General features: G+C 56.0%; 3 protein-coding genes across 5 annotated transcripts; 1 reads left to right on the top strand and 2 right to left on the bottom strand.

The window, feature by feature from the left end:
• Window positions 1-735: 735 nt before the first annotated feature.
• MRPL28 (mitochondrial ribosomal protein L28) lies at window positions 736-3,904 on the bottom strand. Its single transcript, XM_082199555.1, has 5 exons — window positions 3,593-3,904; window positions 3,197-3,349; window positions 2,787-2,921; window positions 1,892-1,978; window positions 736-1,381 (listed from the first exon to the last, which is right to left on the bottom strand). The coding sequence occupies exons 1-5, from the start codon at window positions 3,884-3,886 to the stop codon at window positions 1,286-1,288; spliced, it is 765 nt and encodes a 254-aa protein (XP_082055681.1). The 5' UTR covers window positions 3,887-3,904; the 3' UTR covers window positions 736-1,285.
• Window positions 3,905-5,859: 1,955 nt separating this feature from the next.
• On the bottom strand, window positions 5,860-13,881 carry PGAP6 (post-GPI attachment to proteins 6). The gene is made up of 13 exons (XM_082199000.1): window positions 13,734-13,881; window positions 12,063-12,240; window positions 11,738-11,945; window positions 11,362-11,495; window positions 10,982-11,241; window positions 10,478-10,806; window positions 10,285-10,378; window positions 10,039-10,162; window positions 9,683-9,816; window positions 9,120-9,298; window positions 8,616-8,762; window positions 7,877-7,993; window positions 5,860-7,543 (listed from the first exon to the last, which is right to left on the bottom strand). Exons 1-13 carry the CDS (start codon window positions 13,843-13,845, stop codon window positions 7,247-7,249), a joined length of 2,313 nt encoding a protein of 770 aa, XP_082055126.1. The 5' UTR covers window positions 13,846-13,881; the 3' UTR covers window positions 5,860-7,246.
• Window positions 13,882-14,329: 448 nt separating this feature from the next.
• Window positions 14,330-24,228, top strand: LOC309518670 (hemoglobin subunit pi-like). 3 transcript variants are annotated; one of them, XM_082199001.1, is made up of 4 exons: window positions 14,330-14,484; window positions 18,956-19,072; window positions 22,101-22,323; window positions 23,981-24,228. In XM_082199001.1, exons 1-4 carry the CDS (start codon window positions 14,339-14,341, stop codon window positions 24,122-24,124), a joined length of 630 nt encoding a protein of 209 aa, XP_082055127.1. In that variant the 5' UTR covers window positions 14,330-14,338; the 3' UTR covers window positions 24,125-24,228. The 3 variants fall into 3 exon arrangements, with proteins under 3 accessions (XP_082055127.1, XP_082055129.1, XP_082055128.1); XM_082199002.1 differs by having other exon boundaries at window positions 14,359-14,480; XM_082199003.1 differs by lacking the exon at window positions 18,956-19,072.
• Window positions 24,229-26,270: the final 2,042 nt, after the last annotated feature.

Genomic DNA, 26,270 nt, shown 5'->3' with positions numbered 1-26,270 from the left:
CCTCCAATACCGGAGGTGGTACAGAGCCATGACTAGCAGCCAATGACCACCTTTTTGTGGCAAGCTATACTATCCTCACGTGGCACATATGCGTGTGTGTTTGTGTGTGTGAGAGAGAGCACATTCTGCAAGGCAGGATTTGGAGTAGAAACTTTCAGGCCCACAAGCTATTTAAATTCTTCAGATTTTAAATTTAAGCATTTTAAATTTTGTATACTGTGTAGTTTATTGCTGTAAGCGACTTTGCACCCTAAAAAATGGTGAAAAGTGGGATGTATAATTTTAAACTAAATATGAGTCATTACACTGCAGCCAGACCCATCAAGGTGGCTCTTTCATTTAAAACTAAGGAGCCATAGGATACCTGGCAACTGAAGCTTAACTCAGATGACTTCAGGACAAGAACAGATGTTTGCATACAGTAATTCTTGCTGCCGCCCCCCACCCCCGATGATGCCCAGGCTGCCCACACTGGTTCTCCCAGTGGCTGCTGCCGCCACTATCCTGGTCCATGCCTGGGAGGGCGAATGGGATTGTATTCCTTCTACGCATCAAAGCAGCCACACCATGTCCTGGTAGGCATGTGCCTTAACTGGGCTTGAGGGACATTCCAGAAAGCAAGGACACAGGGGCTCAGAGATCTGCCACACAGCAACAGTCCTCCAAGTTCCTAACGCTCCAGCTTTTGTCCCTTTGGTTTCTTACTCCAGCTAAAAAGAACAAGAGACTACACCGTTTCAATAATAATTCAGAAGCCGTTTATTCTTTTCTTTCATGCTGTGCTTTGGATCTTAATTAAGGTTACAGGATGTGGCTTGTTCCTCAAGAGAGGTCAGCCGACGGCTTTGGTATTCTGCTGCAAATGTTGCTATCGGGCCCTGAAGACCCGAGGGTCTCCGAGGACTCCAAGGCGGGATGCGTTCCAGGGTGCTCCAAAGCCTGGTGGCAAAAGACTCTCATGACGACCAGCCTCAAAGTTGGGGATCACGGACCACATGGTGGCTGCAGGTGTAGAGGCTGAGCAGCAACATGCAGGAGAAGCTGGGAAGCCATGAACTGAAAGCCTCCTCCTTTTCTTTACGGCAAAAGCATCCTGAATGGAGCGTGAGGAGGTAGCTCAAGGCAGCTAGTCCCCTCCCAAGTCCAGGGGGCAGAGCAGCCTTTACATGACAAGTATCAGTTAGCGAGCACATACTTAACCATTCTGGATCCAGCTTTCTCAGTTCCATCCCTTGGTCTGTTTAACATAAGCCCAAAGAGAAGTTCACAGTGCTTGATTCTCCTGTTAGACCTTCTGCACTTCAGCCGATTCAGAAAGTTTCTGTGCTTCAAGCTGCTGCACCAGTTCTTCTGCATAGACTTTGAACAAGGGAACAGGGTCCTGAGAGAAAGATTGGGGGCAGGGAGGAAGACACAATGAGGAAGAGACCCAATTATACAAAGGCTAGGTTTGCACATTAAAACAAAGCCATGGTCAATGTTAACCACAGGTTATAACCCAAGAACAAACCCTGATTTACTAACGTGAAGCCTCTGGGCTGGGCTCGGACAATCCAAGTAGCACACGCCTTAGTGTTATGTGTGAGCCAATCCAAAGCATCACAGCAGCCCTCGAGAGAAATCAACAGCATTTTGGATACAAGTGATTACAGGAGCCAGTCTAGCATCTGCAGAGTCCGACTGAGATGCCTCCCACCCCTCCATAACTAAGCAAAGGGAGCATATTCCATGTAGTCCCATAGACAGCAAACCTTAGCAATGGAATGTATTGCCCCTCGGCATAAAAGCAAAAAGCACACTTATTTTACACAGCTTTGAGGGTCATAGGTGGATGTTCCAGAGACAATACTTTACTGGGATTGGGCCACAAACACAAAGGGTGAAAACACACCTTCTTCTCCAGGAGTCGCTGCTTTTCCACAGCTTCTTCCAAACTCAGCCCAACCCATTCTGCCTCTTCCTCTGGGATCACAAACTCCTGCATGCAAAGGTAACACGCATTAGCTCTCAGCACAGAGACTCACTGGGAAGCAGCAAAGACAGCAAGATTGAAGACTACCTTGTACCATGTCAGACCACTAGCCCACCATATTGTTCACTGACTGGCAGCTTTTCAGGGGTTCCCAACCCTATCCTGGGCTCTATTATACTTATCACTACAGCCTTTCTGAAGATGCCACTGGATTCTGCATTACCAGGGGTGGAAAGACAGTAACAGCAGCCATTATATATGTAGGCATATCAACAGTTATACTGGCCTTTCTACACCCTCTAACTATGCAACTTCCACCAGTGCCATGTGTCCCTCTAGCCAAGTTCTAGGTAGTGGGAAATACAGAGCACAGCTGGGACTCTTAGACCTTACGCATTGGCGCAAGCACAGAAAAGCTTTCATAACCAATCTACAGCCCTTAGTGTTGCTACAAGAATGATGATTGGTGTTCACAGCAATTGCAGATTATGATGGATGCTGGCTCAAAAGCAAAAAATTTGCTGCTACAATCATCCAATCAATGTGGACATCTTGGGGTGGGGAAATAATATTTACTATTATGTATTTAAAGCATTCTACAGATGTTACCCTATTTGTAACCCTTAAAGCAACACTGCAAGATCTGAACTCGGGATTCCTGACTCGTAGGTCTGCCTCTTCACCCACTACAATAGCTCCCTGAACCAAACCCAAACTGAGAGGGAAGTGAAATGGTCCTACAACATTCCCACAGGAATGCCACCGGACCACTTATGGGCCCCTCCAGACCCTTGAAGAAAAAGAAGTCACCCACCTTGTATTTGTCGTAAATAGCCTCCCTCTTTGCTGGGTCATCTGGATGGAGGGAAGGGTCCCGGCGGGCAAGTCGTAAAAGCATTGTGCGTTTCAGGTCCATTCCCAGTTTAGAACACAGCTCAGCTTTTGGGGTCTGTGAGGTCAGAGAAAGATGCAACGGCTTGTCACCAGTTTCCACCGATATGTTCAGGGCAAAGAGGGGCTTTCAATGGCAAGCAGACTACAGTCCTTATGACTTCTGTCAAATAGTTCAGGAAGGACCTGCAGCACTCAAAGGAGAGCTCTGGGACGTGGCCCACAAAGGCTGCTTCAAGGCCATCATGAAGTATTCATCTGATAGCTGTCATACTGGCTTTCCCACGCTTGCAGACAGAACGACAGCCTGTCAAGCTATCACCACAAACCTACCTTTAAGATGTAATAATCAAAGCCGTAGACAGCGTCAATCTGGTCCATCGTCCGCATGGTGACTGTAATCGTCAACTTCTTATCCAGGATCTCACTGTAGAGATCTCGATAGAAGAGCTGCGGCTTCCAGATCTTCTTCACCCTGGCGGCAAGCTGAGGACACAAGGAAGAGCAGATGCAGCCAAGATCCTGGCGGCTGGGAGGGGAAAGCTCAGACCAAACGGGAGGCCCCGCTGCCCGGCGGCTCCACCTCGCGGGGCGTCGCTTCCACGGACCGGCAGCAGCGGCTCCCCGGGTCCTGGAGCCAGGCGCCTCCTCCTCCTCCCCCGCCCTTCCCCCGAGGCCCCCGAGGCGGGGTCCGCCCGCCCAGCCCCCTCGGCCCGGCCGGCAGCGCACCTTGTCTCCCCGGGCGTAGCGCCAGCCGCGCACCAGGCCCTCTCCGCCCCACAGGCCCTGCTGGCTCTCGGGGGGGAAGTAGACGGGCACGGGCACGTCCTGCACGCGCTCCCGCTCGCCGGTCCTGCGGTTCCGCACGTGCTGGGCGCCGCGGGGCCTCCAGTGGACGGCGAGGGGCGGCGCCGCGGCCTCCTCCCGAAGCGCGCGGAGGTAGTGGGCCGGCAGGCGCGCGTAGATGCCCTGCTGCAGCTTCAGCGCGTCCCACAGCCGCGGCGGGATCTTGTGCAGAGGCATCCCGCCGAGAGGGCGGAGAAGGGCGGCCGGGCGTCCCCTGGGCCTCGGTCTGCGCCCGCCGAGCCACGCCGCAGGCTCCTTCCGCCAAAGCGAGGGCAAAGGTCAAGCGGCGGCCTCGCGCAGGCGCAGGGCACCGCCGACCCGGAAGCAAAGCGCGGCCGCCAGGCGGGGAGGGCAGAAGGCCGTCCTTCCTGCTTGTTTCTCATTGGAGCAGAGCGCCGCGTTTCCGAGAGTCCCGCCCCTACGCCGTTGCCATGGCAGCGGGCCTGCCAGGATCCGAGGGGCTTCGCTCCACAAGGCCTTGCCTTGCGGGGGAGTCGGCGGCGTCCGGGCCTCCTCGTCGCTCCGCTTTCCCCGGGGGCTCGAGGCGGGAACGGGAGCTGCGCTTCTCCCCACCTCGTCCTCGCACAACAACCCCGCGAGGCGGGCCGAGAGTGACGAGTGCTGGTTTCGTCATCAGCTCGTTTTCAATGAGTGAAGCAGGAAAGGGGGTCGCAAACCCTCTCTTCGTTATGGAGTATTAATCTATGGTTCTTATTGAATTTATGTGCTGCGTCAGGAAAATTGGGCATCCCATGGCAGGCCAGGTGTGCTCTCCCTGCCAAGCCCACACTCTCCCAGCCTGTTCCCACTCCCTGTCCCAGCAGCATCTACCTGGCTTAGTCCCGTCCGCAGAATGGAAGGCGGCAGGATCCCCAAGGATGCGCTCTGCCGGGAGCTGCCTTCAGGCACCAGGCCAACGCTGCGCTACAAAGATGTCTGCAAATGGGACATGAAGGCTGGCACCAGCAACGCTGCCGTGTGGGAATTCCTTGCAGGCAACCACAGTACAAAGGGTGAAGGACCCTGGGCGGTTAAGTCCAGTCAAAGGCGACTCTGGGGTTGCAACGCTCATCTCACTTTTCAGGCCGAGGGAGCCGGCGTTTGTCTACGGACAGCTTTCCGGGTCATGTGGCCACCATGATGAGTGTCAGAGCACACAGAAACACCGTTTAGTTGCCTGCCGCAGTGGTACCTATTTATCTACTTGCACTGGTGTGCTTTCAAACTGCTAGGTTGGCAGAAGCTGGGACAGAACAACGGGAGCTCACCCCCAGATTCAAACCACCGACCCTCCGATTGGGAGCCCAAGCGGCTCAGTGGTTTAGACCACAGCACCACCCACTCCCTACTACAACCACAGTGCCTGGAGACAGTCAGATTGTGCACCCATAGCAGTGACCAGAGGAGGAATAACCACTGAGAGGAGCACAGAGAGAAGAAACACCGTGGTGCACAACAACCAGATGTCTTCATCTGCCCCTGCTGCAATAAAACATGTCTCTCCTGTATCAGTCTCTACAGCCACAGCAGGCACTGCAACCTTCCAGGAGTTTGCCTTCACCTCCAAGGGCACATTCCTCCATTGTCCCCAGAGACAGATGGACCCAACCAACCATACACTGCCTTTCATCAAAAGACCACAGGACAGGTTACAGCATAAAACACAAAATGCATAATATAATAATGGGAAAAGGAAAAAACAATCCCCCCCACACACCTTAGAAAGCCATAAATTGTCAAATGTCTGGCTGAAGAACACTTTCACCTGGCACCTAAATATACACAATAAAAGGTGCCATGTGAGGCTCTCCAAGGAGAGCATCCTAAAGCAGGCAGGCCCTGCAGAAAAGGCCCCGTTATCGTGTTGCCACCCTCCGGACCTCCTGTGAAGTGAGGGGCACACACAGAAGGGAAGCAAGAAGCCCCCTCATCTCCAAGCAAACTTTGTGTGGCTGGCCAGCGATCACCCCACCCAGCAGAAGGCACCTTTTCCAAGGTCCAAGGTGGCGGTAAGAGTCCCAAAATGGAGGCTGCCCAGTCTGCTGTGGGGCAGGGTGGGGGGTGCCTCCTGCTTCTGCTCAAAGGGTTGTCAGACACACTCCCTGCACTTCTAATTAGATTGCTAGAAATAAGCACCAAAGGCAGAGGAGCACAGTGTGCATGACTTTTAATTGAACGAAATGACAGCTTAAATCAATTTAAACAGCTTCGAAAAGGCAAAGTATAACATAAAGTTAACAAGGTACTAACAGAACTTTCTGAACTGCAGTTGCTGAAGTTCTTCCTGAGGTAATCAACAAAATAACCATTTACGCATTTAAGATTAGTGCCCTGCAGTGACTGAGGGGAAGAAAAAAAATAAACACCCCAAATTAAGGACCTTAAAACAGGAGTGTGTGTTATTGCGCTAAAAGAACTCTCTGGAGTCCCTGGCTCTTCCACCTGTGTCTGCATTTGCAAAAGGTTTTGTCATGGTCTTATCCTGGCCCAGCAGTGCCAGCTGCCAGAGCCAGAAGACAGGTGAGCAAACAGTGCTGGGCTCTTGCCTGGCCACGAGGACTAAGAGCTCTGGGACTGCAAAGAGCTCAGTCATTTGGCTGAGGGCTTTTACATTCATTGTGGCTCCCCCAAAACAGGGGGAATAGCCCCAAAGTGGTGGAGAGAAAGATGCAAGAACAGGATCTCCCTGCTTGCACCCAAGTCCAAAGCCCACCAGCAGTTGAAGAATCTTGAACAACCTGGCTGGTGGATGCACACTGCTGAATGGCAACAGTGCCACAAAGTTTTCATTCAGCAGTATCACGTGACCAAGTCAGTCTCAGGCCTGGCAACGAGTGGCAGAGCTCGCTTGGCACCCACAGGCAGAGGAACAGAACTGGGCTGCTCTAGCTCAGCTTTTTAGTTCAGGACACAGAAACTTGGCCCCTCCCTGAGCAATACATGGTTTCTCCAACCACGGCCAGCAAGGACGCCTCTCCTCCCTGCCCAGCCCAGGTGTGTCCCTTGCACGCTTATCATTCACACACCCCTCCCGGGTTTGAGCAGCCCTGTTTCTTCTTCCCACATTAACAGGAGTGAGGGTGTCAAGAGCTGCACACCAGTCTCCTGTCTTGTGACCGCCCACCACACTACAAGCCCCACAAGGAACACTTGACTCTAGTTGTCACTCCACCCCCACTCCCAGGATTGCAGAACTGCCTGGTTTCCAGTTCCCAGCCACGCAGATTCAATAAAAGCGGGCTGTGGCGATGCACCGGAAGGCTCCAGAAAGCCCTGCTGTTTCCACTGGAGGAGAGACCTGCTTCATGAGTGGGTGACCTCTCAGGTTCGGGTGAAGACTAGTGAGCCGTTTGTCTTGTGGACCCTCGCAGCTCCCTGTTCTTCACCCGGCCAGCATGATGGTCTCTCCTGCAGGATGGATGGCCTTCTCCCTGCATGCCCAAGTGGCCCCAGAAAGCGGCTGGCAAGCCGACCCAGAAGCGTAGAGGGAGGCACTTGGGGCCAGAGCCTCACAAGAGTCCGCCCCCTCTCAGTCTGTCACGTCACCGCGTAGAGCTCCTCGCGGTCATTCTTGCAAATCTGGTAGCGGCAGAGCAGCTTGCGGGACCAGTCCCACGGATTCTGGAGCTTGTCTCCAGGTGGGAGGAGGAAGGCCACGCTGGAGGCCACCAGGATGTGCCAGATGCTGTGCGTGTAGAAGTAGTTCTCTTTGGTCTGAATGAAGGCATACACCATAATGGCCACCACAGCCAGGGTGATCCCAGGGCAGAGGAAGAAAGCCCAGCGCTTCCAAGAGGGCGGGTAGCAGTCGCGCCGGGTCACGCCACGGTGAACCTGCAAGAGGAAGGGGCAAGGGTTATGGGCCATCCCAGGTGGGGCAGAGGGCAACCACAGAGGGTCTCTAGATGTGGGCTCTGCCCATCCACCGAGACCAGATGCACCCCCCCACCCACCCCAAGGCTCTGGGAGAAGTCAGCTGGGTCTTTCTTCAGCTGGCTACACTCCAAAAGCGCATGATGGGTGATGAAGTGAAAGGCAGGGGAAGCCTACACCTTAAAGATAAAATACCTGCTGCAGGTTCTGCCCAGCCCACTGCTAAGAGCTGTAGCCTGAGCCAGGAGATGCTCAAGTCTTGATCCGTAAGGGGTGAGAGCAGGAGCCACCTACCCAAGCTGCAATCATGATGAGGAGGGCAACGAGGCAGGGCCCCATCATGTTCCAAACCCCTCGGCGGTCCAGCTGCAGTGACATGGCGATGAACAGGGTCCCCAGCACACAGAGGACCTGCAGGGGAAGAGAGGAGAAGTCAGAGCTGCCCTTGGAACCTCCTTGGGAGTCTGGGGCTGGTGGATGAGGAAGGCAGCCCGGGCCACTCCAACTCACCTTCTGGCATCACTTCAAGATGCCAAGGGCAAAGACAGGAGCTCCCAGCCACAAAACCCTGCTGGGATTGTTCATTTCTGAACTCTGCATTCTGCCTTTTAGCCAAATGGGGCCTCAAGTCCTCATGCAGCCCCTGCCGCCTTTGGGACATTTGGCCATACTGATGGCATCTTTACCTTTTCTAACGCCCACTGACACCTTTGCTTTTCAGTGAGAAACTGCAGCGGACGCCCAGGAAGACTGGAAGCCTACCTGTCCGCCTCTCTGGCCCAACTCTGGCTCTCAGTCAACCTGGCAACACCAGGATGGGAAACCCGCAAGATACACAGGGCAAATGCACAGAGTTCATTTTCTTGCATCCGTTTTGTTTATTATTCAGAGCCTCCTGCCCCAGGGGAAGTCTTGCTGGCGACATTCAAGGTGTGAGCTCAGGACTGGGCCTGCCCTGGCTTTAGAGGGGCTCGCTGCAAACAACAGCCCCCTCCCATGCAGTACCCCGCTTGCTGGCTTGCCCCCAACATACATATTTCAAGGTCTTCTCCAGTCGAGCCATGCACAGGACTGTCACCCAGATGGAGACCACAGAGCCAAAGAAGTCGCAGAACTGCAGCGTGTCGTAATCCATGATGCACATCACTGCAACACCGGGCTGGTCACAGGCGTGGTAGAACTGCAGCCGCAGAGGGGAGAGAAGGTGCCAGTCAGAAGGCACCACTCCCACTGTGCAGCTCTTTGTCACCTGAGCCCAAAGTCTGGAGGTGCCAGGGCCCCACTGGGCACACAACCACAACAGCAGCCTGAGGATGCTACAGGGCAGTGCAAGGGGCACCGAACCAGGATCAAGGAGCCCTCTGCTTTTCCCCAGCCGCCCCACTACCAGAAAGTGGCAGGCAGAGAAAGTGGACGGTTGGGCTGGCTTGCTTGCCCTGCTCCCCAAAAACGGGCCTGCTTGGGCCTTGCCCCACCCCAACGGGTGGCTGGGATCCCGTTCAGCACCCATCCCACTGAGGGGGAAGCCTGGACCTACGGTGGAGAAGAACATGTTGAAGGTGTAAACGGAGGCTTCCACCAGGTGGTAGTGGTAAAGTGCAACCGCAATTGCCGGCAGGAAGAAGAGGTTGCTGAGTGTCAGCAGGAGCGTGGCCAAGATCTGCGTGCCAACGGGCTGGGCCTTGGTGTCTTCCGTGCAGCTCCAGCCGCTCCAGCCTGCCAGGGGAGGAAGGGGAGGCAGGGTTACCTGTCGGGAGCATCACATCAAAAGAACAAAGCCCCTCGTGCCAACGCAGCCTCTGCCAGGTGGGAAGTGGAGTGCCCATCCTGAAGGCTGCCACCTTGCGCAGCATCCCCCAGAGCCCCCAGGATGGGCCCCCTCCAGCTAGGCTCCCTCTCTAAGGGGCTGACTGCTGTGCAGGATACCACACCGTGGCCTTTTCACTCTGGGCTTGGGGCATGTGAGGCATAAGGAGAACAGGTGCTGCTGATGGTCAGGCTAGCCCTGCCCAGGGAAGGAAGCCAAAGGGGAGGAAAGGAGGGTAGAGGAGGGACAGGCCCTGGTGGCCTCGGCCCCTGGCATTCCAAGGAAGCTCTTACCCGCTTTGCAGCTGCACCCGGCATAAGGGTAACTGCGGCCCAGGAGGCTGCACTGCCCATACGTCCCGCAGTTATCGAAGCAGGGGCTGAGCAAGGTCACAACGGACACCTGGGCTTTGGCTTGGTCACATTCCCTGCAGAGAGAGAGAGACAGAGCCCATGTGCCACCAAGGACGCTGAGCCCACCTGGCAGCAACACGCGAAAGCAGAGAGGCCCAAGGCAAGGCGAGGACCAGGTGGCAGAAACCCCTGCCTGAGAGGTGCTCAGGGACCCTGGCCCCAGAGGCCTTGCTGCCACCGCTACTGCAGCAAAGGCCCAGCCCTGGCCGTACGGCTGGCAGCACCAGAGTGCTCACCCCACACCCTCCGGGCAGAGGAGCTGCAGGGACAGGAACCAGTTGGCCGTTTCTGGGTACGGGATGATGAGTGTAGCGTCTGGAGAAGAGGTGGATACGTTCAGCGGATAGCCTTGGGAGAAAGCTGTGGGGCAGGGAAGAGAGACAGGCCTTCCGTTAGTGCCCACACTCCGTCAGCAACCAGCGCCCAGCCTGCCAGTTTCAGTGCCCTCCCAGGGCTCGGGTGCAACAAGCAGAGAACCATACCTGTGTGGCAGCCCCTCGTGGCGTTCACAGAGAGCACGGGGGAGCTGGCACTCAAGCAGGCCCACACCGAGGCATTCCCAAGGCTCCAGCCGGTCTGCAAGGACAAAGCAGGAAAGAGACTCAGTTGGCGCCTCTCCCCTAGCAGTCCGGCTCCAGTGCCCCAAGAGGGGCAGTGCCAGGTCAACCCTCTTACCTGGTTAAGGGCCAGATTCAGCACCAGGGTCCCCCCGCTGTCCATGCCCGAGTTCAGGTTGAAGAGGAGCAACGCCGGGGGCTCGGCCTGCACAGGGACACCAATGTCTCCAAGGACACGAAAATGCAGAGACACCACGTCCAGGTCTTCGCGGATGACAGGCTGGTTGCGCAGGCAGCGGCTGCTTTGGCCAAGGGGGTTGTGCGCTGCTGCCCTGGCTCCCGTGAGCAGGGTGGCGTTGGGGCTTCCTCCCAGCAAAGGTGCCTCCTGGCTCCGGTTCAGGCTGTGATAGAAGCTGAGGAAGGAGCTGGCCCTGTCAGGCTGGCACACTGCAAAGGACACGGCGCAAGGTCAGCGAGGGCCTCAGGACGAGAAGGCTGCAAGGCAGGCCAACCCACCCCCTGACCCACAGCTAGGGCATCCGCAGCAGAGACTCAGGAACTGGCGAGCTGACACAGCTTGGCACCCCGCCCTTGCCCCTCCCCTCTCGCAGCTGGCACACACCTGTGAAGGAGGCCTTCAGCTGAAAGGAGACACTGGTCCCAGGGCCGCTGAGGCTTTCCACTGTGATGGGCAACCACTTCTCCCACGGCGGTGAAGCAAGGACGCCGCTGCAGTCCCCGGAGCAGTTGAGCACCTTCTGGGAGCGCAAAGGCAGCGTGGCAGAGCCCAGTGTGACACGGAGGGCGCAGGGGCTTGAAGTGTTCACCTTGCAGCCGCCCAGCTCAAAGTGCAGCGCAGCACTGTAGCCGGGGACAAAGATCCTGCAGGAGAGAAGAGAGGGAGGAGCAGCTGACTCCAGCTGGCCAGCACATGGCAGGCCTTGGTGCCCAGGGAGATGGGGGGCGCTCACCGGACCCACCCTCTCGCCTGTTTTAACTCACTTGGCATGAAGGGGCCTGGCGGGCTGGGCAATGGTCTGCTGCGCAGGAGTGTCGGGCTCAAGAATCAGCGAGTCGATGACGCGCAGCACAAACATGTCCGGCTGGAAGCTGTAGGTGCATGGCGTTGAGATGCCCTGCAGGGAGGGAGGAGGGACGCATCACTGCCAGCCTCCTGGACCACCGTGGCTGGCAGGAGGAGGCCGCACCTGGCACAAGAGGGCATTCGGGGCCTCCGCCTGCAGCCCTGGGCACAGCAGTAGATCCTCCAGAAACTGCCAGGTCGGGCACAGCCAAGTCCCAATGCGGCAGCTGCAGGATCCTCCCCTGTCCCCCCCTCCCACCACAGACTCCAGCCAAGGAGGCGGCCTGCTCTCACCTTCACCTCAATCTTCCCTGCGGCCTTGGGCAGGTGGGCCACCATGAACCAGTCGCCTGCAGCAGGTCCTGTGACGTTGACGAAAGTGGTGTTCTGCACCAGAGTGGCCAGAGTCGTGGTCAGATTGTAGGCGAGGCGGACGCTTGTGTTGGCCGGGAACTGCGTGCCCAGGGGGTTGATGACAGGAGGGGCACCATGGCGGAAGTGGCTGGAAGGCAGCAGGAGACACGTGGGTCAGCGGGGCAGAAGGAGGGGAGAAGGCCACCCTCTTTCCAGGAGGAAGCCGGCAGACTGAGCTCCCCAGGGAGAAGGGGTAGGTACGCACACGGTGACGTTGGTGCTGCCGCAGTCGGGACCCCTTCCCTGGGACGCCTGAAGGAGCCAGCGCAGCTGGACGGTATCCTCTGGCACGCGGAAGCGGAAGAGCCGGGCGTTGGCATACCAGCTGTAGAAGGAGAGCTTCTGGGCACCCTGGACGAAATACTCCGCCACAAAGGACCGGTCTGCGGGGGGAGGAGGGGGCAAGGCGTCAGGAAATGTGCAGGGGAAAGAATTCAGGTCCAGCCAGCCTTGGGCAGGTGGTGCTTCTCACCACAGGGGGATCAGCAGCCAGCCCCCCCCAAGCCCCATGCCAAGTGCAGCAGCATGAAGGGGCGGGCAGTGCCCCCCTCAATGTCTCTGGCTTCCCACAAGGAGCTCCCAGGGGGCTTGTCCAGAGCCACAGGAGCCTCTGGGCTGCTGCCTGCCCTTCCCACTGAAGACCAGGAAGGCCTTGCCCAGCCTTGCCCTGCAGCGAGGTCAAGGGGAGGCCAGGAGAGGCAGCTCTGCCAAGAGAGAGCTGTGGACTTTGGCACACAGCCTGCCACAAGGACTGGCATTTCCTGAAAGGGCTGAGCCGGCAAGCCCAGGGGATTGGCCTGCGGGGACCAGGGTGCCAGGCACCTGCCTGTTTGCTGAGCGCACAGCGCAGAGACTGACAAACAAAGGTGCGATGGGCAGGGATGGGGAAGGGGCAGGATGTGCCGTGCCAACCCCCTGCACCCCACGCTCAGCACAGAGGCAGCCAGGAGCTCAGATCAAGTCTAAGATGGGCAAGAAGTGGAGGTTCAGCTGACCGACCCTAAAAGGAAAGGAATCCGCGGGGGGGGGATTTCACAGGGGCGCGGAGGGGGCGCCCCCAAGGCAGAGGAAGCAGTGAGTCAAGGCGCACACGCGAGAGAATGCGGACAAGCCGGCTGGCCGCCGGGCGGGAGGGAGCCTGCCTGACCGGTCCAGCCACCCGACGCTCACCCGGCGAGGAGAGAGACCCCCCCCCCTCCGCCGCTTTTCCACGCGCACAAGCGATGCTCAACCAAGGTCCCGCCCCGCCGCCCGGCGGGTAACTGGGAACCGGGCGTTGCGCCATCGGCCTCCCCGGGCGAAGCAAGGACTCCGTGACCCGGGCGCCGCCCCAGCCTGGCAGCGGCGCTTTTCCATCGCGGCGGCGCCGCCCCCGCCCCAAGCCAGGACCGGGCGAACCTCCCGTTTCCCCAAGTGGGAGACGAAAACACGGCGGCCCCCTCGGCAAACCGAGGAACGGGGGCTGGGCGGGAGGGGGCCCTTTTGCCAAAGGACTGCTGGGGACCCCACAAGCGCCTCCTCTCTGGCTCCGGGGCTGAAAGGGGCAAACGCTGGAAGGCTGAAGACGGGGCGGCCCGCGGGCCTCTCCCCGAGGTCACTCCAGGCCACTTGCGCCCGGGCTGAACGGGACCTCCTCGGGCTCAAACTCGAGCGCGCATCCAAAGCGGGGGGGGGGCGGCCCCTGTAGAAAGCGGGAACCCCTCTCTCTTTCCAGTACTGCCGGGTCGGGAAGAGGGAAACGGTCCCCGCACATCCCCCATCCGCCGGGCAGGAGGCGTCGGAGCCGCGGTCCTCTAGGCGCGCGCAGAGTGCCACTCCGTCCCGCTCCTCCGCAGTGCGGCTCCGGGCAGTGGCGCTGCCTCCGTCCGTTACTTACCGTCGGGACCTCCGCCTCCGCCGTTGCTGCTCCGCGCCTCCTTGGCGGGCGGCGAGGGGGCGGCGGGGGCCAGGAGCACCAGCAGCGCCAGCACCAGCGGGCCGGGCGCCATGGCAGCGGCGGCGGCGGCCCCCGGGGCCAGGGAAAGCCGGCGGCGGCAGCGGCAGCAGCAGCAGGCGCGCCTCAGCCCGGAGCGCCTTCCTCCTGGCCCGCCTGCGTCGCCATCGTCCGCGGAGGCCCCGGGCCGGCCCTGGCGGGGCGCTGACGTCACGGGGACACCCGCGGGGGAGGGAGGGAGGCGGGGGCGGGAGCGCGCCTCGGCCACTGCTGTTGCTGGCTGCGCCCCGCCCTCCTCCCGGACACGGGCACGAGCCTGGCACCGCCGCCGCACCGCCCGGGGACGGGGAGCTCCTTGGCGCAGCGCAGAAGCCGCCGCTTTCCTCCTCGGGACCGAGGGATGCGCGGCGCCCCCGACCCTCCTCTCCGCCCCGGGGCCTCGCCGGGAAGCCGCCTCGCCGGCGCGCCTCTTGCGCGGAGCCCCCTGGCCCTTTGGGGGGTAGCCCCCCGCGACCGTGGGCCCTAAGGGGCCTCGCGCCCCACCCCCCATGGCGAGCGGCGGCGTCTCCCCGGCGCGCCTCGCGAAGCGCCCCCCAACCGCCCCCCGCGGCCGTTGCCGGTCGAAAGTTCGGTGGTGGGCGAGCGAGGCATGGCTTCCCCCGGGCGCTCCGGATCCAGGGCGCCCCCCGAGTGAGTGGGGAAGGGGCGGGAGGGAGGGAGGGAGGGAGCCGAACAGGCGGACTGCGCCCCAGCAGGGAGACTCCACTGAGACGCCGGCCGGAGGCTGCGGAGAGCTCATCGCCTTTTAAGCCAAGGGAGCCCGGGCAGATAGTGTACACATTGTGTAAAGAAGTCATAATAATAATAATAATAATAATAATAATAATAATAATAATAATAATAATAATAATAATAATAATAATAATAATAATGTAGTATTTTTACCCTGCTCATCTAGCTGGGCAGCTTCCAGCAAAAGATTAAAAATACATCAAAACATCAGTCATTAAAAACTTCCCTAAACAGGGAAGAACTTCCCTAAAGAAGAACTTGGCTCTCTTCTGAATTTGCTGCTAATCAGTTTTATTGAGTAGCCCCCAGTTCTTATTTATTACAGAAGAGGGGGGGGACATGTCCATGTCACTTGCCTTTCTTCTAAACAGACTCTAAAGTTGCCAACTGGGTGCCACTTTCTACCCAAACAATACATAACAATAACAGAAGTACAGCAATGGAATGGAAATGGAAAATCGTCCGTAACATAATTGTAATCTATGAAAGCACCATTATCAAACCAGCAACTAAAAAATAAGCTAAACATCATAAATGCACCATAGGTTGTGTGATTAACAGATCACCAAGTAGACATTTATAATCTATGAAGCAATATTAACAAGTTAGCAACTAAAAAATAAGCTAAACCCTTACGGATGTACTCTTTTTTAAATCCATGGCATCTCCCACCCACCCTGTGACTCATAACCTTTTGTGCTATTCATTAAAATCCACATGGGTAACAAGCATCATACAAGAGGACCCTGATCTAGCAGAAATACCTGCCGCAGGTATGCTTTATTAGTAAGTCAAGCCCATGACGAGGGATGTTCAAGGCAGTTGCCAGCAATAGCACAAACGCAGCAAGCTACTTTCCCCTCTCAAGCCGTTGGGCACAGTCTCACTCAGATAATTTGCCCCCACCTCACGGAACAGCCCTTTACCTGAAGGTTTTTTCTCTCAAAATTCCAACCCAGATTATCCTGTGGGGGACCGATGTGAGGGGATAACTAGTAAGTTGGAGTCTCAGGTGGGTTTTCTTTAAATAAACAATAAAGATTTATTTTAGGTAAGATCGTATATAACACAAGTGCAAAAAACTTAGGTTACTTCAGGAATACAATGCTATTTTACTTTAACTCGTCCTCAGTTGTTTTTGGTTGCATTATAAGTTGGTTCCTTTATAACAGGCATGGCCAAACTCGGCCCTCCATATGTTTTTGGGACTACAACTCCCATCATCCCTAGCTAACAGGACCAGTGGTCAGGGATGATGGGAATTGTAGCCCCAAACCTTCTGGAGGGCTGAGTCTGGCCATGCCTGCTTTATAAGGTAATACTTCCTTTCAGCTACCCACCCCCTTTAACAATCCAGCTCCCGAAGTACTTTAAGTAATAGACCCAAGGGCTCTCTCCTTTCGCTGGGTTTGAGAATTTCTTCTTTTCCTTAGAAGATTCTCTCCCCTCTGGACTGGACTGAGTCCCAAGGAGGCTGTTCCTTTCCAGCTCCTACTTCTCCTGGCTCAACCTCTGCCTCCCAGTAAAATCCTGGTCTATTCCTCCTACAGGACACCACACACACTCTTTCACAATACGCTCAGAGAGGAAGTTCTTCTTTTCTTTTTCTTTCTCCCTTTCCCTCTTTTTATCTCCACCTGTCTCCTCACCTGTCTCCCTACCTGTCTCCCAACCTCTCCACCCTCAATTCCAGTCACACCTCCCTGTCTCTCTTCAGATCCTCTCCTTTTAAACTCTCCCTCCTGGAACCACAGCCAGTCAGAGGCTGCTGTTTGTGAACCATTTGCTGGCAAGGAAAGAAAGAAAAAAGAAACGCTTGTTGAACCAACCTGTCCAGCAAAACCAAACTTTTCGTCACACCCGATCCCCACCCCTGGCTTCTGTGACTGTAGCAGTGGTTCCTGTTGAGCTGTCTCAGCCTGATGGCAATCAAATTCTTCTCTTTCCTTTTGGGGAACTTGCTCCTCCAGCCACTGCCCTCTCCTTAAAATATTTTTTAGGTAACCAGAACTGTATGCACTACATCATGGGTAGACAAACTAAGGCCCGGGGGCCGGATCCAGCCCAGTCGCCTTCTAAATCTGGCCTCGGATGGTCCGGGAACCAGTGTGTTTTTACACAAGTAGAATGTGTGCTTTTCTTTAAAATGCATCTCTGGGTTATTTGTGGGGCACAGGAATCTGTTCATTTTTTTATAAAAAAAATGCAGTCCGGCCCCCCACAAGGTCTGAGGGACAGTGGACCGGCCTCCTGCTGAAAAAGTTTGCTGACCACTGCAGTACATCCTGGAAAGTGGAATAAAAAGAACTTGATCTTGGCCGTGCCATAGATGAGTACAATACAGCTCATAACACAATTTTAAGTTTTCACAATGCCCTCTTAAGTGCCATGAATCTGGAAGCACAAATATAAGGCCATCATAGTCCGGCCTCCTGTTCTCACAGTGGCCGACCAGATGTCTCAAAAGGGAAGTCCGGCAGCAGGACCCGAGTGCAAAACTGCTCTCGCCAACAATGAATTCAGAGACAAATGAGCTCCAGTTGTCGAAGTAGAACATAATGGCCACTAGCTGCAATGGCGATCTTCCATTAATTTCCCCATCCCTCTTTTAAAGCTGTCCAAGCTGCTAGCCATTAATACATCTTGTGGGAGCAAATTCTACAGAGCAACCGTGCAGATTGTGTGTGTGTGAGTTCTTTTTAAAAGTCCCCACTTTTTAACTAATTTGTATTATTTCAACATATAACGACGTCATATAGATAAATCATTAAATATCTCAGCCCAACCCTGAAGCTGGGGTTTAGACAGCACATGCAGAATAACAACCAAATAGCATAGTAAGTTCTTATAAAAAAAAATTCTGTTTGTATAGCAGGCAAAAAAACTGTTTAAGGTAACCAAAAAGTTTTGTAATGTGAAGGGAGTTTATATTTAGCCATGTACATAATAAAGCTGAGCCAATCAGCTGCAAGAGAATCTTTGTGCCTCGAGCCTTGTGGCAATTTTATTTTATTGCTTTATACGCCCACAAGTTCAGTTCGCCGTACTTAGTTGAACCAATTTGTCAGAGAAACCTCCGTGAAGTTCTTCCCGTATCTTGTTCTTATGAGCCTGGCTGCTTGAAAAAGATTTACTAAAGGGTTAAGCTGTAAGTTAATATTCCCTCCTGTAAAAAGATTGCGGAGAGCCAGCTCCAGACATTTAGAGGCATTTGTCAGGTAGTTGCTTTTATAGTGGTACCTCGGGTTAGGTACTTAATTCATTCCGGAGGTCCGTTCTTAACCTGAAACTCTTCTTAACCTGAAGCACCACTTTAATTAATGGGGCCTCCTGCTGCCGCCGCGCCACCGGAGCACGATTTCTGTTCTCACTCTGAAGCAAAGTTCTTAACCCGAGGTACTATTTCTGGGTTAGCGGAGTCTGTAACCTGAAGCGTATGTAACCTGAAGCGTATGTAATCCGAGGTACCACTGTATTTGGACAAATGCTTCCTCCCAGAACTGAGCCACTTTCCCGCACATCCACCACATGGTTTGGTTAGAACCGGAGATACTCCAGCAGTTTGGCCATAGAATTAGAATTGAAAGATACAGCTCTTACTGTCAGGTCTTCCTGATGTTGAGTCAGAATCTCCTTCCTTGTAACTCGAAGCCATGGGTTCAAGTCCTGCCCTCCAGAGCAGGAGAAAACAAGTTTGCTTCCTCTTCCATGTGACAGGTCTTCAGGTACTTGAAGATGTCTCTAATATCTCCTTTTGGTCTCCTCCAGGCGAGTAGGAGGAGCGAGTAAGGGCTAGCTGTATAGGTGTGCAAGGCCATTTTCTTGTTGAGGCCAAGGCTGATTTAAAAGGAAATTCCCTCCTGCACATTGAGGTCCACACCTCTTTGTTGATAGTCATCTGCCAATCAGCTTCCCACATCTGCCTTAAGCCATCTGCTGTACCCATATCCACTAGGATTAGCATACTTTAGAGTCTGGACTCCCGACCCTGTTCTGCCTTCGTAGCCAATCCCAACAATAATTCAAAAGGAGTTGGAGCTCTCAGTGACTGTGCCTTGATGTAGGTTTGGCGTATCAGTAATATTTCTACTGCTCTGCACAAACTGTGGAGGAAAGTAGGATGGAAAAAGCGGGAGAATCTTAGGCACACAATCCCGCTGCCCTCCTTGTCGTAAAGGTCCTCCATCAGCACCACCAAGGCCCACCTGGAATTGCAGAAGGAACCAGGGCCTCTCTCTCCCTCAGGGTCCCAGGGGCTGCTGCTGGCTGGCCTCCAAGCCCAGGCTCTCAGGCAGAAAGGTCCATTTTGGTCTGTGGGTGAATCCAAGGTCCTGAGGCCCAGCTCACCTGCCTCCTCCTTGTCCCCTCCCCAGGCTGCCCGTTCCGGAGCCCATGGTGCCTCTGACAGAGCTACAGCAGCTGCACATTCAGACTTGCTGGCTAAAGGCTTTTGAGGACGCGGAAGCGAATGGCAGGCTCATTATCATCAGGTCTGGTCTGTTGGCCTGGGGCGATTTCTCCCAGCCTGGCCTTTCTCTTTTTCATATGTATATAGATATATCCTTTATTAAATTTGCTTATTAGTACTGTTATTTCCATTCATTACTCAAAAAACATTAACATACATCAGGCATCCCCAAACTCAGCCCTCCAGATGTTTTGGGACTACAATTCCCATCATCCCTGACCACTGGTCCTGTTAGCTAGGGATGATGGGAGTTGTAGTCCCAAAACAGCTGGAGGGCCAAGTTTGGGATGCCTGACATACATAAAGAAAATTAATAATCAACATAAAGTAAGACTTCTACATTCATACTTCAAAAATGACTTCCCTCCACCTCCCGGCGGGCCCTTAATTCTTTTTAGCTCATTGCTGTTACATGACGTACATTATCTGTCTGTTATCTAATTTGCAAAAGTTAACCAAGGCATGTTAAGGATTTTGTTTGGGAACAATGTTTTTTTCCCTAAATATACTCTGAAACACTCCCATTCAGTTTTGAACTTTTGGTTGCCGATTGCCTCTGTCATCTTTTCTAGTTCTAAGTGTTCACATAATTTGATTTGCCGTTCTTCCTTCATTGGAATTTTATCTCCCTTCCAGTTTTTGGCATTCAATATTCTTGCTGCTGTTGTTGCGTGCAAGAAACCCGTCCTCTTGTCAACTGGAATATCAGTTGTCAGAATGCCTGGAGGAAAGGCTTCCGTTTTTTTCACAAATGTTTGTTTAAAGATTTTTTATAGTTCCTCATATACAATATCCCAAAAGTTCTTAGTTTTTTCACAGCCCCACCACGTTGTTCCCTCCCCCTGTTTGCACCTCCAGCCTACATATATTTGAATTTGTTCTGTATACCAGCCTGGCCTTTTTCGTACCTCTTTCACAGTCCATGCAGAAGGCAGTGCGCCTCAACCCGCTGTGGCCCTTTGCTTCCCTCCCTCACCAATTTAGGAGACCTGAGCACCTCCTGGAGCCAGATCAGAATGGCTTTTAGAAAGAGTTAGGAGATGGAGGGCACCATCCTCTTCTCTTCCACTCGCTCAGGGTCCTTTGGGTGTTACTTGGGTGTACATCAGAGACAAAAAGAGATAGAAGGCAGGGGAAGTCAGAGAAAGTGACAGGAGGCAGTTTCTCCCCCTCTGTTCAGGGAGGAGGAGCCCCCACTAGCAGCTGTGGGGAGGGCTGAGAGGCCTCTTCGATGCTGGGCTCCTCTTCAGAAACCTGGAATATGCAGACTGGCTGGGGAAGGGCGGCTTCCAGGTGAGCAGCTCTTGGAGGGAAGCAGGAGACCATTGTTGGGGGAGGTCTGGGGGTCCCGCGGGGACAGAATTTCTGCTGTAGAAGATATGCTTCAGCTCCCCAGGCCTCTTCTGCTTTCTGGAGGTCCCAGATGGGTGTGAGGTTGAAAGCCATCAACAAATTCCTTTCTGGAATTAAGTGGCGGAGGAACAGGGGCAAGGCAAGCAAGACTTCTGTGAATGCTATTTTGTCAAGGTTTGGAAGCAGAGATTTCTGTGGCCGAGGGCCCTCTTGACCAGTGAAATAAACAGGCCACTGGGCATCACTGCCACCCACCAGACCACGGGTGTCAAACACAAGGCCCGTGGGCCGAATCCGGCCCGCCAGACCACGTCATGTGGCCCGCGTAGCCGCCGTTCTCGCCCGTCCAGTGCACCATCGCCTGGTTGTGTGCCGCGTCGCCTTTCAGCACGAAGGAGGTGGTGAGCAGAGAGGCCGCCTCCGGAGGTCCCCCACCGGCGCGACCCCGCAGGCCGCCCGCCTCGTCCCACAGGCTGCCGCGTCTCTGGCAGGGGGGGGGGAGGCTTCGCAAGGCTAAAGAGGAAGCCAGGGCAGCGAGCGCGATCCATCCCACTGCCCTGGCTTCCTCTTTAGCCTTGCTTGCCTCTCCAGCCGCAAGAGATCTACCAGAGGTAGATCTTAACCCTTGCCTCACCTGGGAGCTTCTCTGGGCAGGAATTCCCTTAGCTTAAGTGGGGTGGGGGAAGTGTGGCAGGTAGGGGGGTACCTGCCTAGACACTGAAGCCACATGTCTCTCAGATGAAAATTGGGAGTGGGCATTGTGTGAAGTGCTCTGATGGTGTGGGCATTGTGTGAAGTGGTCTGATGGTGTTTCCTACTTGGCAGGGGGTTGGACTCGATGGCCCTTGTGGTCTATTCCAACTCTATGATTCTATGATTCTAAGTGGCTGTGGATCTCCTGCTGCAGAACTGTAGGACTGTATAGAGTTGGGAGGGCCACCCGAGGGTCATCTAGCCCAGCCCCCTCACAATGTAGGAATCACAGCTAAAGAACGCCAGGCAGATGGTCCCCCAACTGCTGCTTAAAAGCCTCCAGTGGTGGAGACCCCAAACACCTTCCGAGGTCATAGAATTGCAGGGTTGGAAGGGAACCCCAGGAGTCATCTAGTCCAGCCCCGGTGGACAGCGGGCGCAATCCATCCCGTTGCGCAAGACTAAAGATGCTGCGCAAGGCTAAAGAGGAAGCCAGGGCAGTGAGTGGGATGGATCGCGCTCACTGCCTTGTCTTCTTTAGCCGCGCTGGAGAGGTTTAGCTCCTGGCTGGAGAGGTTGCGCGGCTATGGATCCCGCACGCTGTCTTGGCTTCTTTGCTCTTTGGGGCTGGTGGGGGAACCCGGGCTTCCCCCGCAGCCCCGAGAAGCTCTGGGAGAAGCAGACAGGCTGCGCGCAGCCTGTCCGTTGCTCTTTGGGGCTGGGGGGGAGGGATAATATTTTTTTCCCCTTGATTTTCCCCTGTAAAAACTAGGTGCGTCCTGTGGTCCGGTGCATCCAATAGAGTGAAAAATACGGTAAAAGCCCATCAACTTCAGGGGTCTCAGCCTGCTCAAATATTTTAGGCCGATACAACCGGCCCTTTGAGGGTGACCAAACTGCTGGTGCGGCCCCCGATGAATTTGAGTTTGACACCCCTGCTCAAAAGGGTCAGTACAAAACCCGAGCTCTGCACTCAAAGCGAACCTTGGCTGTTCCGCATGCAGGTTCTTCACAGACTACCCTGACAGCAAGCGGTACTTCAAGAACGTCCCAACGGAAGGCGACCTGCTGAAGGACCCTGAGGTGGGCTCCCACGGCCGGAAGGTCATGGTGGCTCTCAACCAGCTGGTTGAAAACCTGGACAACCGGAAGCAGGGCTGCCGGCTGCTGGAGCGCCTGGTGGATAACCACAAGAACGTCCACCAAGTGCCCTCAGGGATGTTCCAGGTATGGGGGGGGGGAGCAAGCAGGGAGGACACAGGAGCCGCTGGGCTGGCAGCTTGCCCTCGGAGCAGCTGGGAGCCTTCCAACAGGAGGGGGGGAAAGGGGGTGTGGGAATGTGAGGAAAGTAGGAGAGGATATATTGATTAAACATCCCTCCTCGCTCTCTAGTGAGCAAGCACATTCCCTTGCGCATTGCCAAGTTGATGGATTCGTTAGAATCATTTAAGTTATGCAAGCCAGTCGGGATTGTTGCTGGTAAGTTTCCCCTTTTATTTCCCGCTTAAAATAATAATAACAACACAACAGTCTTGTTTAAAAGTAAGGGTAAAGTTTACTTACATTCAGTTCACCGTAGAATTCTGAAGGCAGGCTCTATCTTTTGGCTACAGTTACCTTTGTAGAACAAGGGACGTGGGTGGCGCTGTGGGTTAAACCTCAACGCCTAGGACTTGCCGATCATATGGTTGGCGGTTCGAATCCCCGCGGCAGGGTGCGCTCCCGCTGCTCGGTCCCAGCGCCTGCCAACCTAGCAGTTCGAAAGCACCCCCGGGTGCAAGTAGATAAATAGGGACCGCTTACTAGCGGGAAGGTAAACGCCGGAGCAGCTTTGTCACGCTGGCCACGTGACCCGGAAGTGTCTGCGGACAGCGCTGGCTCCCGGCCTCTAGAGTGAGATGAGCGCACAACCCCAGAGTCTGTCAAGACTGGCCCTTACGGGCAGGGGCACCTTTACCTTTACCTTTGTAGAGAAAAGAAGTCTGAGCTGGGCCTCCGACTTTCCACCTTGTGGCTTCGTTCCTCTGTGCTGCTGGCTAAGAGCCATCAGAGACCCAAAGAGGAAGATGCCTGCATGGCTGGCCCTTTTGTAGGGTCTGCTGAGGCCACGCCCATCTACCTGGTCACACACAGGGGGTGAGGCTCCAGGGCAGGTATGACAGGAAGTCTGGAGCCACATTCCCCTGTGTGTCCACCATTCTAGGCAACAGGAAATGTTGCACTTGACTGCATCATTGATGAGACATCCCACAGGGGGGAACCTGGGTCTGATCCTGGCATCCCCAGCAGGCCACCTCCTGCCACTCTCCTGGCATTGCCTTGAGGCCAGGGGGCCACATCAGTGGGGCTCACTGCAGAGCCTGTCTGGCTCAGGGGAGCTCTGAAGCCAAGCCAAGCCGGTCTCGCTGAAGGCACCAGGGGGCTCCAGACAGGACCTTCCAGGCGAGGAACTCCCTGGCGCAGCCACCCCAGCTGACTGGAGCTGCCAGCCAGCTTCCCCTGCAAGGAGGCCCCATGAAAGCGTGCAAGCGTCCCTTTGCCACCGTGTTCTTCCCTGGCCACACCTGCCGGCACAGGTGGCATCAGGTGTGGGGCAGGTGGGCACGGCATGGGGGGGGTGGCTCAGGGACCAGACAGGGAGCCCAGCTGGGCTTCCTCAGCACTGCCCTTTGCCACAAGAGCAGCCACAGGCTTCCTCCGCTGCCCTTTCCCCCCTTCAGGCTTAATGCCTCTCCTGGGGCCGTCTCCTGCAGGCTGAGCCAGGCAGGGAATCTATGGGGTGCTCAAGCAGGGGCTTTTGGGAAGGGAGCCTCGTGGTTAGCGCCTTGGGGGTCACTGGGAATGCACCCCAAGCTGCCCGCTGAATGGTGCCCTCCTTGCCCAGCTTCTGTTTCAGACCATTCTCTGCGTCTTCCAAGAACTCCTGGCAGATGAGTTCACCAAGGACATGAGGCTCTCTTGGGAAAAGTTCTTTGACGCCGTCTTTGCAGAAGTAGAAGCCGCCTACAGTCGCCCCCTTCCGCCCTAGAGAAAGGGGGGCACCCCCCGGGTACCCTGCTCCCCGCTCTCTTCCCCCCTCCCCTTCTTACATTTGTATTGATGGAATAAAGAGGGCAGCATTTACTTTCTGGACCTCTGTCCTGGGTGCCTGGTCAATTCTGTGGTGCCACGGGTTCCTTGCAGGATTGGGGCCACTTCTCCGTAGGTGCAGAAGCGTGCCTAAGGCCATAGCAAGGGGCCAAGCAAGGGAGCAAGGGGGTTGAGCACCTGCCTTGCGTGCAGAAGGAGTCGCCAGGTCCTGCTGGCAGAGAGACCCCCTGCATGGCAACCTGGAGATACGTAGGTCCGTCAAGGCAGTAATGAGCCAGTCTGGCCTGTCCCCTGGCAGGCTCCCATCTTCCTTTGGGACTCCATGGGACAAGGCAAAAGTCAGAAGAAGCTGGCAGGATGGGAAGAGTCCAGGAAGATCCCCTGCAGAAGCAGGGTGGTGGGAGATGACTGGCTGGTGGCGTCCCAGGGCAGCTTTGGCATGAAAGGGTGAGGCGGCCCAGGCCTGAGCTCTGCCGTGGGTGCTTGGGTGGCTGCCCACATGCCTGCCAGTCAGCAGCCACAGCTCTGCAACAGAGAAGCTGCTTGGCATGCAGAAGTTCCCAGCTTCCTTCCCCACGGAAGGCTGCCTTTCTCCACACCAGGCAGCTTCCCAGCTGCGGTCTTCCCTTGGACTGGTCTGGGGCAGGAGAGCAGGCAAGCGCCATTCCTTCCCATTGCCCTTCTGCAGCTCAGAGCAGCCTTCTCTGAAGAATCTCCGGAGCCCCACAACTCACACAGGCGAATGGCCACACGATACACACACCCCCTGCCCTGCCCTGGAGTTCTGCTGGCTCAGGCAGCAGTAGCACCCCCCCAGCCTTGCTGCCAGCCCTTTAATCCCCCCACAGCACCCCATGCAGCCCCCACCTGCCCTCTAGGGAACCCCCACAGCCCTCCTTTGCCCAAAGGCTTTGGCCCAGCACTCCAGGGGAGGAGACAGGATGCTCAGGCAGCAGTAAAGGGGCCTTTCCACTTCATTGCGGTATTTTTAGGTAACGGCCCGGCTGGCCTGAGGACTCTGCAGCCCCTCCGTGGGGCGCATGAGCAGATGGGGGGCCCCAGACCGAGGCCTCACTTCCCAAAGGGCTGTCCTTCCTGCCATTCCCACCCAGGAGCAGCAGGGGGCGCCTGCGCGCAGGGAATCCAGCGGCTGCCCCGAAGCCCCACATGGGGTTAACCCCTTGGGGCCCAGAGCCAACTCGGTTCTGCCGCAAAGGTGCGTAAAGTTTGCCTTCCCGACTAGCCCGCCCGGGAGCCGCCTCCTGGCCGAGCGGGACGTGGGGCGCTGAGGAAGGAGCTTGCCTGGGCAGCCCCTGTGATGACAGGATGCGGAGCTAGATGGGCATTTGGCCTGATCCAGCGGGCTCCGCTTAGCTTCTTAGAGCATCATCTCAGAGAGCAGCCAAGGGGGAGGGGAGGGGAGGGGGAAGCTGCCCCCTCTCTCTGCCGGGGCTGTGGGTATTTCTTAGAGGGTCTCTGGTTCCCCAGAGACAGGTAGACAAGTCTGCATCCAAAGCAACGAGCAGAGGAGGAACAAGCTCCGCGGGGAGCGCAGAGAGAAGAAATGCCTTGGTGCGTCTGCAGCGGCACAGCCGGACATCTTCGGCTGCCCCGGCCCCCGCCTCTCCCATATCGGCCTCTGCAGCCACAGCAGGCGCTGCAACCTTCCAACGGTTTGACTTGACCCCCAAAAGGGCACTCCTCCGTTGTAAGGGAGGGCGCCCGCCCTTGCCATTGCTCTGGTGGGTCCTCGGGATCTCAGGAAATGGCGGTGGTTCCAGAGCCCGAGTCGCCCCCTCCCAGGCCAGGCAGGGTTCCTGCTTGCGGGCCTCTTCCCGCGCCCTCTCAGTGCGGGTGTGGAGGGGACCCCTGGCACTGCCCCCCCCCGGCCTTGGCTGTGGGGAGGGGGCTGCCCCTGCCCTCGAGCGCAGGATCCTAGGAAGCTGCCTTCTATTGCACCCAACCCGGGCCGTATTGCCTACACGGGCTGGCAGCTGTGGCTCGCGGGGCTTTCGGGCTGGACGGAGCCGGGCGGGGGCCCTTCTGCTTCACCCCAGTCAGTCCAGCCAGGGGCGCAAAGGCCT

This window comes from Podarcis vaucheri, assembly GCF_965113315.1.
Source record: "Podarcis vaucheri genome assembly, chromosome: 14".
Lineage (NCBI taxonomy): Eukaryota > Metazoa > Chordata > Lepidosauria > Squamata > Lacertidae > Podarcis > Podarcis vaucheri.
Note: the sequence above shows the minus strand (reverse complement) of the source record. Positions and strands in the feature narration are given on the sequence as shown.

Coding starts and splice junctions, on each gene's coding strand:
- MRPL28 (XM_082199555.1), bottom strand. CDS start 3,886: ATGCCTCTGCACAAGATCCCGCCGCGGCTGTGGGACGCGCTGAAGCTG. Junction 2,922..3,196: donor TTGATTATTACATCTTAAAG/GTAGGTTTGTGG, acceptor CTGACCTCACAG/ACCCCAAAAGCTGAGCTGTG. Junction 1,382..1,891: donor AGCGACTCCTGGAGAAGAAG/GTGTGTTTTCAC, acceptor TCTTTCTCTCAG/GACCCTGTTCCCTTGTTCAA.
- PGAP6 (XM_082199000.1), bottom strand. CDS start 13,845: ATGGCGCCCGGCCCGCTGGTGCTGGCGCTGCTGGTGCTCCTGGCCCCC. Junction 12,241..13,733: donor CGGAGGCGGAGGTCCCGACG/GTAAGTAACGGA, acceptor CTCCCCCCGCAG/ACCGGTCCTTTGTGGCGGAG. Junction 11,946..12,062: donor GGCAGCACCAACGTCACCGT/GTGCGTACCTAC, acceptor GCTGCCTTCCAG/CCACTTCCGCCATGGTGCCC.
- LOC309518670 (XM_082199001.1), top strand. CDS start 14,339: ATGGCGAGCGGCGGCGTCTCCCCGGCGCGCCTCGCGAAGCGCCCCCCA. Junction 14,485..18,955: donor CCAGGGCGCCCCCCGAGTGA/GTGGGGAAGGGG, acceptor TCCCCTCCCCAG/GCTGCCCGTTCCGGAGCCCA. Junction 22,324..23,980: donor TGCCCTCAGGGATGTTCCAG/GTATGGGGGGGG, acceptor CTCCTTGCCCAG/CTTCTGTTTCAGACCATTCT.